Consider the following 13,387-nt stretch of genomic DNA (forward strand, 5'->3'; position numbering starts at 1 on the left):
CATCAAGTTTCAACCCCCCTGCCACAGGCATGGTCGCCAACCACCAGACCAGGCTGCCCACAGCCACATCCAGCCTGGTCTTGAAAGCCTCCAGGGATGGGGCATCCACAGCCTCCTTGAGCAACCTGTTCCAGTGTGTCACCACCCTCTGTGAAAAACTTCCTCCTAATATCTAACCTAAACCTCCCCTGACTCAGTTTAAAACCATTCCCCTTGTCCTATCACTGTACACCCTCATAAACAGCCATTCTCCCTCCTGTTTATATGCTCCCTTCAACTACTGGAAGGCCTCATTGTGGATGGCTCCCCAGAGCCATCTCTTTTAACTACTGCATTTGCCCAAATCCCCACATCTGCAGCCAAGAGATGACCTCAGTGCTATCAGCCTACACTCATTTGTTAAGATGCTTCTAAGAAAAGCCTGAAAGCACAGACTTTTTGGGTCTGAAGCAAGAAGGCACACAAAATGAGTGCCTAACAGACAAATTTTAAATATTTCATAGGACTGAAACACCAGATCTGAGAAGTGAGGAATATGCTGCTGAAGCACTGAAAGTCTGTCTGACCTGGAAGAATAATATTAATTGTTTTTCTTTGATGTAAGGTCAGAGACAGACCATACTTGCAGTGATCTCACACCCATACAGAGTGTGATCTGCCTGGTAATAACTTCATTTCACATGCAGTGTATTGCAAATTACTAAATTCACAAGTACATACAATTGAGTCTCTACAGGATTTCTCATCCAACCCTATTTCTTGTCCTAACGGAACTTTTTGACAACTAGCTGTCCCAGCTCTTCCAGCTCAGGCTCTCTCCAGCAATAGCCCCTGCTCATGCTTGTCAACAGAGACCTACAAGCCTCCCCTTGTTTTCAGGACATTTACCCATCTGAAAGACCCCTCGGATTGGCAAATGGTGGAACACTTGTTAAATAAACAAGAAAGATGCATGAGTGACACAAGGTGACATGCATGTGGAAGCAGAGCTGGGCAATGAATGACTGTCATTATATCTTGGACTGTCCGTCAACCATGTTCCAAACCGTACAACAGCTTCACACAGTCTAGGGGTAATGCGGGTCAGGGCTGCAGCTATGGGCTGTGGTGTGCCAACACATCACCATGCTTTAACAAACCACGGCTCACCAGCAAGCCAGCAGTAATGGCACAGCTACTTCTCACTCCTGCATATGTGGGGTAGCATACCACTGGGGTTCGCGCTGATCCTTTGACTTCAGACTGTTCTATGCGCTAACGGTGCCTGACAGCCTCTGCAGTTTGGCTCAAGTTCTTTGAGCATCTAAGTATCATGCCAGAGAGAGCATATTTTAGAGAAGGTCACAACTATTAATATTAACCGGAGATCCACAGGGAGAAGAGACCGCCTAAAAATGTGCTGCAAAATAATTAGGTGTTGGATTTCACAATTTAAAAGACGGGTATATTTAGAATCACGCCTCAGGGCACCTAACACCCAGAACAAGGAACCAGCATCCTCCACCCTGCAGGGGGCTGGTGCTCAGCTCCTTGGAGCATGCAGAATTGTAGCACTCTGTTAACCCCTTCTGCAGGTGTGTTCCCACTGCCGTTAGTGTGCAGGACTTGAGTGCTGTTTTTCGCCCTGCAGACGGAGGCACGGCTCAGATGCAGCTGCTGGCAGCTGACCTCCTGGAAATTATTTGTAAGGGGACTGACAAAACCCACAGCCTTCTGGGGTTTGTACAGTTAGTGAAAAATAATAACCCTCTAGAGTAACCCAAGTCAGATGATTGAAACTCACTTTAAATCCCTCTTCTTTTTCTGTCTGCATTTAACTATCCATCAACTGTGCCAATAGGCCACTGTTACAAAAAATTTGGTACACTGCCTCCTAAGAAAAAATCCTGAAAACAAACTGAGGCCTAATTCTGGTGTAAAAAGGAACAAAACTTGAAGGATGGGTTTTCAAACACCCATTCTGGCAGCAACCAAACACTCATAGGCATTTTCAGTACAGAGGCTTTTGCCATTCTGCATATTTTTAGGTGCCTCAGAGGGACACAGCAAGGGGGCTGCTGAGCTACATGAAATCCTGGCCCCTGCTTTGCACTCTGCACCCAAGCAGAGCAAGCATCAGTGAAAAAGTCAGTGAGCACAATGCAGCTCAGCATGAGCAACACCTTCGTTCCTCAGCTCCACCTGGCAGTCCTCCTGTTCACTGATATGTCATTTTTCTCCCTGTCAAGGAGAAAAGGATCAAGGATCATATCTACGCAGGTCCACCCAAAGATCGCCCTCTCCAGGAAATGCCACTGCTCCAACAGTGCTACAGTGGTGGCATGCCAAGCCAAACAGGAGAGAAATGCTCCATCCCAGAATATGTCAGTTCCATTCTTTACCATCTAAAACTCCCACTATTCAGTCAGGACAGCAGAGAACACAGCACAGTCATTAGAACAAGAACATCAGGTTTGCAAAGAGGCATATACCTGAGTGAGAAGTCCAGCGTCATGCCTGTGAAATCAAAAAACTTAAGGTATTCTTCGGCCACAAGCTTGCTGAATTCATTGCTTTGAACAAAGAAGGAAAAAAAGAAAAGTTTGTCATTCAAGAGTGAACTCCCCCAAATCAGTAACATGAACAACAGGACATATGTCCTCACATCAGCACGTACTTTTTACCCAAATGCTTTGCCACATCAGAGCGCTTGAATTTGTCCAGATGGTAGAGGCGTTTAGCTAGGTGCCTGGCTGCTTCCAAATTGCTGCTGTTGCCATTGCTGAGATCATGGCCAAGGGCTCCAACAGCATCTTTCTCCTGAAGTTTATTGCTCCCCATGGCAGCACTGGAGTCTAACACCATATTCTGTAGTCCAGCAGCCCTATCAGATACAAAAAATGTGGGAAGAAAAAAAGTAAGGCGACAACACACAGCTTTGAGAAGGATTTAATTCCTCTTAGAATAGAAGGTAATTAATAGTACAAAAGTGATATTACGTGATAGAGCAAGTACCAATTAATTGAAGGAGTTGTGTAGAACAGGGACATTTATTTAATCGCCATTAGAGTATAACAGTTAAACATGGAGACCTGAATACGGGTTTTCCACCCTAGAAGCACACTGTGCTTCAGACTCACCTTTTGAATACGCCGTGTCCAAAACCTGCTCACTGAACAGAAAGGCCATCTGCTACAGTCAACCCACAACTGCACCGACAATAATGGCTTCTCACTTACTTCTTGAACTAGTATTTTTTAATCCAATCATCTGCAAGCAGCAGGTACCCAATGCTTTTGAGAACAGTGTAAAGAGGCCTCTGTATAAGCGAGCCATTAGCTACTTTTCACAGGAAAATGCAGCCAACCAGCTAGGGTGTTCAGCAGCTCTGTGCTGAATCAGCACAAGTCCCTTCCTCATTCTTCCCCAGTTGTCCTGGAAACAATGCTACTCCCCAGATAACCTCCCCAGAAGTCTTAGCAGCATCCATGCAGCCCACACACGGAAGGCATCCCACCAGGAGGCTCCACCAGTGATAGCAGCAGGACTTGCAGAAAGGAGCTTGGTGTGGAGAACTGGAGAGAGACATAAACCAACCGGCCAGCCCAGAGAGCTGCTCGCTTTCCTCCTGTTCCCTCATGGCAGTAGTGATTTCCCTCATCAGTTGCTCTGAGTCAGGATATTCAGCATGTTCAGCAGTCCCAGGGCACCTTATATAAATCACACATTTATAGATTCCTCCAACTTCTGCTGCCGGAGGCAAGTTCTGGCTAAGCTGTGTATTGCTTGTCCCTCAAAGAGGCAAAAACCTTCCACATAAGAAAGCGTACCCCCACATACATCTCCTTGCACATGGAAAAAACCCTTTTTTTTAAAGTCTGCAAAAGCTTTTCCCAGATACTTGTGTGAAAATTTATGCACAATCTCAGTTCTGTGTGTGTGTGTGACAGCATTTCTATTTTTTAAAAAAAGTACTATACAGAAATTCTTTCCACTAAGTCTTAGTTTACAGGGAGCTAATGTGTGATCAGCAGAGGCCATGCGCAGGGCAGATATGAGTGGAATGAGTTAAAGATGATTTTAAACACAACACTTTGACATGCCAGAGTTTCATATGCCACTGCAATTTTCAGGCTTGACAAGCCACAGTCAGCACAACTGATCACTCCAGCAGCAATCACCTACCAGTTTACTGGAAGGTTCTTTATTAGCCCTCCAGTGATGAGATTTTCATGCAGTATGAACTAAGAACAAAAATATTTGCTATTTTGCACACCACCTTCAACACATACCATCACTTGTGCCCTACCTCTCTTTTCATATACGGTTTAATTGAGGGAGGTATGCAGTGCTACTAGAGGAAGAAGCGTTACCTACAGAGTAACATCAAATGGAAGAATCAAACATACCTTCAGTACAACTTCTGTTTTTTCCCCCCCGCCCCCCTCTTTTTTTCTTTTCTTCAATTTTAACTGAGTATTTGGGGAAAACAGACATCCTCTTCTTACAAATATGCATTTATTTAAGTGTATATAATAAGGTGTTTCATAAGCATAAATATAAGGGCTTCATTCTCAGTGGTCTATCATGGGATTTATGACGAAAACACAGCTTTCAGAACACTGCCCACAAACCACCCCAGAAAGCAAATAAAAAAGAATATCCTCACACTGTTGATTTGGGGAATATCTCTTTAGCCCTCTTCAACAAAAGGTTGGCCAACATCTGAAATTTCCTTACAAATTTGCTAAATTTGGTCTACTCCAATCTTGTGAAGAAAGCAAATTCCCAACTCCTCTGACATGAGGCCAAAGCAACACCTTATCCATTCACACCTGCTACAACAGGTTTCGAACACCCATCTCTTACCACTGAACAAGAGCAAAGGATAAACAGGTGAGCTAACACACCCACGGTGCTTTCCACACACAAAAGCTACTTCAAAAGCCAGGCCAACTCGTGCAACCTCATTCATAAATCACAGCCTGTTTCACCACCACTCTTTACTAAAGGCAGTATTTATAGCCTGGAAAGATGGCCAGAGCTGACAAGGAACATCTGCACTCTGTTAGGAACCAGTGCACAGCAAGAGTCAGTATTACCACAAACCTCCAGAAGTTTAGAAAGAGAAGTGCCAGTGTCTGCCACTTGGTGAAATGAACCATGCAGGAGCTGCAGGCTTCTGTTGTGCCTCTCAGGCTGCCATTCCAAGGCAGAGCAGGATGGAGGAATGAGGAGCGGCTGAAGGAGCTGGGATTGTTCAGTCTGGAGAAGAGGAGGCTCAGGGGAGACCTTACTGCTCTCTATAACTGCCTGAAGGGAGGTTGTAGTGAGCTGGGGGTTGGCCTCTTCTCTCATGTCATTAGTGATAGGACTACAGGGAATGGCTTCAAGCTGCGTCAGGGGAGATTCAGGCTGGACATCAGGAAATACTACTTCCCTAAAAGAGTGGTCAGGCACTGGAATGGGTCACCAACCTTGGAAGAGTTCAAAGAATGTCTGGATTTTGTGTTGAGGGATATGGTTTGGTGAGAACTATTGGTGGTAGTTGGATGGTTGGACTGGATGATCTTGTAGGTCTTTTCCAACCTCGGTGTTTCTGTGATTCTGTGAAAGCTCAGCAAGAAGCTGACAGAGCTGCATAAAAACCTCACCCCCCAGCTTCCCCGATTTAAATTCTTCATTCTCACTGAGAGTCCTGGCACACATAATCAAATCACAGCTTCTTTCCGTCCTTCTGGCAATTAGTAACACATTGCTTAATTAATAAATACAAGAAGGTGGTCAAATCAATAACACAGGTTGTCTGTAAGCCTCGTGTTCTAGGAAACTGGAAAGAGACTTCAATTCTCAAGTTTCCTACACAGTGAGTAGACACTGCTTGTGCCACCAAAGGCTTAGGTATATAAACACCTTATATTCACAGCATGGCTACAGCAAGCTGTCATTTCTGTGTTCCTCCTGGACAGGTCAATTTAACAGGGCCTGGAAGGGCTGACATCTCCTGGCACCTCCAGGTTCTGCAGGTATACTCTTTCCATCCATCCCTCATTGATGAATGCAGATATTGACATCAGCTTCCCTCCTGCAAAGTGCCTATAAGGGACTTAAACAAAAGGCAAGGAGTGACCCATGTTGCAGAGACAGGCTTGTCTTCTATGGTCTGCAGCTTCTTCTAAACATCTGGAGTCCACAGCAGCATTACTAGCTAAATAGAGACAAGAAAGGGCTTTAAACAGAGAGATGACTGGACATGGATTTCTCATGCAGCTTTACTCTTCGTCATACAAAATGAGAAACTTTTACTGACAAAAGTGGGCTGAAAATGTAGTAAATTATATCTCACTTAATTCTGTATTCAAGGCCAAATTGCAACAGTACCACTCCCAATTGCCTTCACAGCAACAGCTGCTGATCTTCATCCTTGTATTGATCTTTTCTATCAGGAAACAGAAGCTACAGAAAAACAAAGCCTCTTTAGCCTCACAGTGCATGGGTTCTGGCTTGAAATCAGGTACTGACACCTCTTTTCTGTCCCCAGCAATGACCATCCTCCCTGCTGCTTCTGCCAAAGCATTCCTATATTCTCAGCTGAGCATGCACATGCCCTGGGCAACTATTTCCAGCAGAAATTATAGCAATTCAATGAACAGCCACTGCAGTAAATTCAGTGCTAACAGCAGCAACTACTTCTCTGTACTCACAGATGAAACATGCAGACAGCAACATCTGCAAAGATGCTTTCCCATAGCATGCCTCAACAGCCAGGAAGGGTCTGAAACTTTTCATAGCATTTTCTTTACTTCATTACTGACAAGGTGCATGGGGATTTAGCTCCTAACACCAAGGTATCTCACTGTGCTCAGCACTTGGCACACTTGATCTGTTTAAGAATCCTCTATACTAACTTTCATTTTTGTCTTTTTGATGTTGTTTGCAAAATTCAAACTTTCATAGTGATGCTGAAGAGAGCTGGTGAACAGATAGAACTTCCCAAACGCACGAGAGCAAGACCACTAACCCCCAGGTAAGGGTCCAGGCACGCTGCATCTCAGTTTCTATCTCCCAGTCTACAGGACTGCAGATGGAAACCTCAACATGAATACCTGCAGTGTCAGGCACATCAGACCTTGGGATGCTCTTAATTTTCAGCAAACCTGTGGGGAAATAATTCTCAGTTTTGTCCCAGAGAAAAGCACATTAGCATTCTGCACTATGGGGAAAGAGCTCCTACTCAAATATCAAACAGAGCAGCCAACACAGCCACCAGCCAGAAAATGCTCAGGGCTCAACCTAACTGGAGTTTTTTGGACAGAAAGGAGGAGGGAAGCAGCAGTAACACAGTTCATAACACATTTTTTTCTCTCAAACAAACATGCATGCCCTTATTATGAGCCCTGCTTCAAAGCAGGCTAAGTCAGGCATTTGCCAAAGTCTATCAGAGCAAAACCATAGCAATTATAAAAAATAAGGAAGGGTGGAGAAGAGTTCTGGCTCACTGAAGCCAGGGCCAGAACAAATGCTGTCTGCAGTAGGAACGCAGCATCTGCCAGGGAGTAAAACCAGGGCTGCTAACGCTGCACGCTACATTGCTCATTGTTTGAAATGCCTTCACCCCAAGCCTTTTGGTTCCCAAACAGCCCCCATGGCAGCTCTCACCTTGCAGAACAGCACAGACATCAGAAACACAGGAGTCACTGACAACAGCGTGGATTGCTGAGCCCAGCCAGGCTGTGTGAAAAATCTCTCCCTAAGAGAATGAAGCCCTGCCCCACAAACTTCCAGAGGAATGCTCATACTCAGCCAGCAACACGCTTCCATGCGTTAGAGCAGATGAGGAACAATTTGTGTCACTGGCTGAGCTGTATTTTGAATGAGCTGAAGTGCTTGAACAGGTTGGTTCAACCCTAGCCTTAGACAGAAATGAAACCCTGGCAGCAGGAGGGCATGACGACTTGGTTGCTGTTGCAAATGACAGGCTGAGAGCTGCTCTGAACCAGGTTCTCCAGAGCCAGAAGTGAGCCCAAAACCACGTCAAACAGTGATTTACCAGTCACCTCCAGTTCTAGGGCTCTTCCAAAATTAGACCATGGGAGGTTTTTAAAAAAGTAATGCTTTTTCCTGGTAGATGACTCATTGTGCAATTTCACTCTGAACTGTTTAATCAGCTTTGAAGTCCTAAGAAGGAGTTCTCTTCAAAGGCATGCTTTGAAGTAGATCACTCTTTGAGAACTGGTGCAGCTGCACTTCGCTGCTGTGCAGATCAGGAGATATCCATGAGCACACATGGAGGGAGCATAGACTGCACAGACCTGAGACACCAAGGAGCTGTGAGACGTACTCAAGCTCCTTCATGTCACAAAGGGTGGAGACAAAACAGATAAACCCTACAGTCTGTTACTGGCTATCAATGAACATATATGCAAAGTCACTTTCCAGCGCTGAATGAATGGCGTTGCTTAAAAATAAGCTCTTGCTCCCTAAGATCAGATGCCTTTTTCTTTGATTAAAAGAATTCCTGTTAATCATAAATGCAGAGCTAACCGCTAAAATGTTCTGAACATGCCAATTCTGGTAGGGTTGCATTGTAAATGCTGCCTTTACTGGATTGCAGCGCTAGGACACAAAGTCCCTCCACACAGAGACAAGATTACAATCGTTTTAGGAGACAGCATGTCCTTTATTAAACTGGCTCACTGCCACCCAACTACAAGTGTTTCGCTAAAAATAATCCAGGTTTGTTTTCCTTTCAACTTCATGCTCCTTTCAACGCTATGGTAGGGTTAGAGATGGTAAAGTGCGCTCCGGTCCCCATTCTTTTCAAGCGCTGCTGCCCACTATGCCTGCCCTCCATCCCAACAGCCACACAGCAGCAGGAGGAAAGGAACCCACAAGATACCCTGAGGCTTGATGGACAGCCCGATGTGGCCAATGGACATGGCAGCAACCTGCACTCGGCACTGCCTCAGGCTGGCAGGCGCCTGGGCTTGGGTGAACAGGGGCTTTCTGACCCACATGGCTTTGACTTTAATGGAGGAATGCCAACATGTGCCAGCTTAGCAGAGTTGCTGACGGCTTTACACAGAGTGCTTTGGGAACTGATCAGCTGCTCCATGTTCCCCCCCACCTTTTTTTTGTTTTTGTCAGCTCCTGGGTATTTGTTTTGTTTGCTTTGCTTTTGGAGGAGGCTGGGAACTGAAGAGGCGAGGAATCAGCAGCCCTTTTTGCCTAAAACAACAGTTTATTTAGGAGATGGAGGCACTTTTACAAAGTCTCACTGAACTTGCACCACAAGCACTGTGTTAACCAGAGCAGGGCAAACCTGCACTGTGTGATGAGAGCCTCACCATGAGTTACCAAAGTACCCTCCAGCAGGGGACACTATGATGACAAGTGGCCTAACATTTTTAATGTGACAAAGGGACAAATCCCTACCTGCAAAAATAGTGACACCAGCTTCACAAGAGCCCCAGAGAGGGGCTGAGAACCAGCAGTGTGCTCAAGTGGCCAAGAAGGCAGAGGGTATCCTGGCTCGTATCAGAAACAGTGCAGCCAGCAGGAGCAGGGAGGTGATCGCCCCCCTGTACTCAGCTCTGGTGAGGCCAAACCTTGAGTACTGCATTCATTGTTGTGCCCCTCACTACAAGACATTGAGACCCTGGAGCAAGTTCACAGAAAGGCAATGAAGCTGTGAGGAGACTGGAGCACAAATCTTATATGAGGACCAGCTGAGGGAGCTGGGATTGTTAGTCTGGAGGAGGCTAAGGAGAAATCCTATCAGTCCTCAAACTTCCTCAAACTTCCACCTGTGGTGAGGTGGGGGTAAGCCTCTTCTCCCAGTAACAGCAATAAGACCTACAGTTGCACCCAGGGAGGGTCAGGTTGGATATGAGGAAATCTTCTCCAAAAGAGCGATGCTGCAGTGGCACAGGCTGCCCAGGGAGTTGTTGGAGTCGCCGTCTCTGGAGGTGTTCAAGAACTGTGTGGATGTGGCACTGAGGGACGTGGTTGGCGGACACGGTGGAGATGCACTGACAGTTGGAATTACCTAGTGACCTTACAGGTCTTTTCCAACCTTAATGATTCTATGATTCTATCATTCCAAAGAAACCTATCCTTGTAGGTTGTGCCATATTGTCTTTACCTGGATTTAGTGCGTCTGTGCCAGGCTATCACATTTCCTCACATCTCAGTAGCTGATGGATTCAGCCAGCCATGCACAGAAAATGCACTCCAGTATGTGTGTGCTTGCTGTCTGGCTGCAAACACATTTGATACACTCACTATCCTGTAACGACAGTGAGCAACACTTCTCAGAAAAATCCTCCTTACTCCAGGCATTCTTGCAGTTTGAGAAAAAATGTAACAATGAGCATAGCACATTTTCTGCACCTTTGAAAAGGCACCTGAGAAAGACAACAACTTAGATGCACTGACAGGCAGGTTCAAGAGTGACTTCTGCTTCCGTTAGTCCCCTCAACCCTTTCCAAAGAACAACTTCCACCAGAGGGTTGCATCATCCTATGTTTACAAAAAAAGATGAGCTCATTTCCTAATTCCTGAAACTGCAACTGCTGTGCTGTCATTGCAGTGATTTGAGAAGTAACTTCAATTTTCTAAATGGGCAAGAACAGGTGGAAAAAGGCAGCTATGAAAATCTCCACTTCTGTGAGGTGCTGCCAGCAGCCAGCACAGCATGACTTACCCACTCATCACAGCAGAGCCAGCTCATAAGCAAGCACACAACCAAGAAAATACCAGCTTGAGAGGAACTTGCAACTGCTCTTATTCACTGCATCCTTCTCCATAGGTCCAAAGCAGTGAATAAAGAGTAGTGGTACTTTCTGACAGCCCCACCCTCCTAGGTCCCCAGTGTCACTGTGATGTCACACATGAAGGCCAACACATAGCCACTTCGCAGCTTAGGGATCTTAGGCAGATTTCATGCTGAATGAGTCATAGGGTGAGTATTCAAAAGGGAAAAGTCCTACCAGGCTGCAGCTGGAGAGGCTAATAAAATGAATGAAGAAAGTTTACCCATTAAGTATGCAAGTTCTGCATCTCACATTTACACTGAAAATCAAATATAAGCTACCACTGGAAAAATAAAAACAAGGTGTAAGCTGAAAGCCAGAAGTGTAAATTCAGTGTAGATTCAAAACTGACTTTATCTATCACAAAGTTTAGTAAAGAGGAGTAAGCAGACCACCAGTAAGGAAAGCACTGGAAATGATCCATATGCAGAAGAAAGAAAACAGCTGGGAACTACTATGAGAACTTAAGAGGTCCAATCCATTAAGAGTAACTTGACAATCACTGGGAACTACAGTCAACATTCTTCTGCATCTGTTCGGAAAACCAGCAGATTGCTTTAGGGAGTTTGTTTCCCACCACCACCCCCTGAATTACAAAAGAACGCATATGAGACTAAAATTGTGTTTGCATTTCTAGAGAAAGAAAAACAAAAAACAAAGGACGTGCAAAAATTGCTGAGCAGCAGCAATTCTTTGAAGATGATGGCAGGTGGCAAATATTTTGTCTGTTTCAGTATTTGGAGCTGCTAAAGACATTTTTTTCTTCTCTCTCCTTGGATTTGGAAAAATGTTGGGCTATGTCCTACCAAGAGACCACACCTTCCAAGACAATTCAGGAGGATAAATGCCAGAAGTTGGATCTTCTCCTTTTTTTGTTCTGACAGTAGTATACAAGGGAAGAGGGAATGCAAAGTCTGCTGCAAAGAATGCAGAAAAAAAGACTAAAACAAATTCTCTGTGTAAAGTCAGAAAACAGAAAAGAAATACAGCGATCATCATAGAGAGAACTGCTTGCTTTGGGACATAGTGCTATTCAGTTGCTTACTGCATACATAGCAAAGACAGCTGAGGGAAAAGTGAGTTATAGCTTATTGTTTTAGAAATACATAACCTTTCTCCCACTCTGATTCAGTATGAATGATTACACCTATTTTGGGCCACACAAACTCAGGCTCAGTGTCTGGGAAGAATCTTGAAAATACTCTTCTTTATTGCCTCCGAGGAAGAATAAATCCCAGGCACTGGGCCTGGGCCCCTCTTCCATCTCAGCACAGTGCCGACACAATGCAGGAGCACTGCCCTACATGCAGGTGCAGCTGCAGGGATAGCTCACAGGTAAGAGGACCAAATACCACCCAAATACGATCTTATTGCCACTGCATGCTGTGCCATACTGTTCTAACAAGATGAAGGCTATTTCCAGGTCCAGAACCTCGCATACACTCTCAGCCCCTGCCAGCTGGGGAGACTTAAACCTATCTCAAGAGCAGAAATTTGTTGTTCCCCATTGAAATGTCTCATACACAATTAAGAAAGAGATTAAACCCCACAATAATGACAGGAGATGGAGTCATTCCCAAAAGAATGCAAAACGCACACACATCTTTCTTGAGAATCCCATTCTCCTCACATCTGAGCCAGATGCAAAGGGCAAAGAAGCTCTGCTGGGAAAGGACTGCTTCTGCAAAGGGCTGCACAGGTTCCCCTGGCCAGCTGCAGCCCAGGGCAGCAACACCGGCCCCTGCCAGGGGAGCACGCTCAGTCCTGCAAGCTTGCGCAAACACTTACTGCATTCAGCCATGGCCAGCAGCTGGTAGGGATGGAGTATCCGGATGCAGAGGAGCCCATAGGAACTAGCAGCCCGCAAGCCTTTAATCTCTCTCTCTCTTTTTTTTTTTTTTTCTTTTTTCAGTTCTGAAGGCATGTGACTGGCCTTTACATACCAGGGCTGACCCCTCCCAGAGCCAGTGATTTCCTAAGAGCTGGGAAGGATGTTATCCTCCCGCTCGCTCAGCAGAACACGGAGTCACTGCAGGCTGTACATTACAACCTCACGCCACCTAGGGTCCGCGTGCCATTAATGCCCGCGATCTTCCCCGACTGCCGCTCGGAAACCGCGGGCCGGCCCCATTCCCAGGCAGCACGGCCGCCAGAAGCCCCCGATTCTCCTTTTGCAGCAGGGACGCCGCGTGCCATTTCCAGATGTAAAGCTCTCTGCTTCCATATGCACCCTCTCGTCCCATACGGAACCGAGAACTGTCAGTGATTCACAGCCTTCTCCCTCACCAACTAAGGCAGGTACTGGAAAACGTACTCTGCCTACACCCTTTCCCACACGCTCTACATATCATGGGAATATCCGCGCGTAGGGAGCTGCTGCGTTTTCGCTTTCGGTTTTTGTTTCTCTCAGCTGGAAGCACGGCTCCGCACAAGAGGAGAGGCGGGCAAAGCTGCGCGATGTCAGCCCGCCCCCCTTGGGAGCCCCCGCCTACCCCCCGCTTGCTCCGCCCATCCCTCGCTTGCTCCGCCCACCCCTCGCTCGCCCCGCTGCAGGGCGCAGGACGCGGGGGCCTCCGGCGGCTCTGCGCCGCACT

At 46.2% G+C, this 13,387-nt stretch overlaps 1 protein-coding gene across 1 annotated transcript in view; it reads right to left on the bottom strand.

Annotated features, from left to right (window-relative positions):
* Positions 1-13,387, bottom strand: part of PSD3 (pleckstrin and Sec7 domain containing 3) — a 102,780-nt gene that overhangs the window by 72,963 nt on the left and 16,430 nt on the right. The window contains exons 5-6 of the mRNA XM_042822771.1: positions 2,657-2,863; positions 2,472-2,552 (exon numbers count right to left, since the gene is read on the bottom strand). Of these exons, the coding sequence (XP_042678705.1) occupies positions 2,472-2,552; positions 2,657-2,863 (288 nt within the window). The remainder of the gene's footprint in view (positions 1-2,471; positions 2,553-2,656; positions 2,864-13,387) is intronic.

Source organism: Centrocercus urophasianus, unplaced genomic scaffold (genome assembly GCF_019232065.1).
Source record: "Centrocercus urophasianus isolate 14NV4802_14NV808 unplaced genomic scaffold, USGS_Curo_1.0 seq_21, whole genome shotgun sequence".
Lineage (NCBI taxonomy): Eukaryota > Metazoa > Chordata > Aves > Galliformes > Phasianidae > Centrocercus > Centrocercus urophasianus.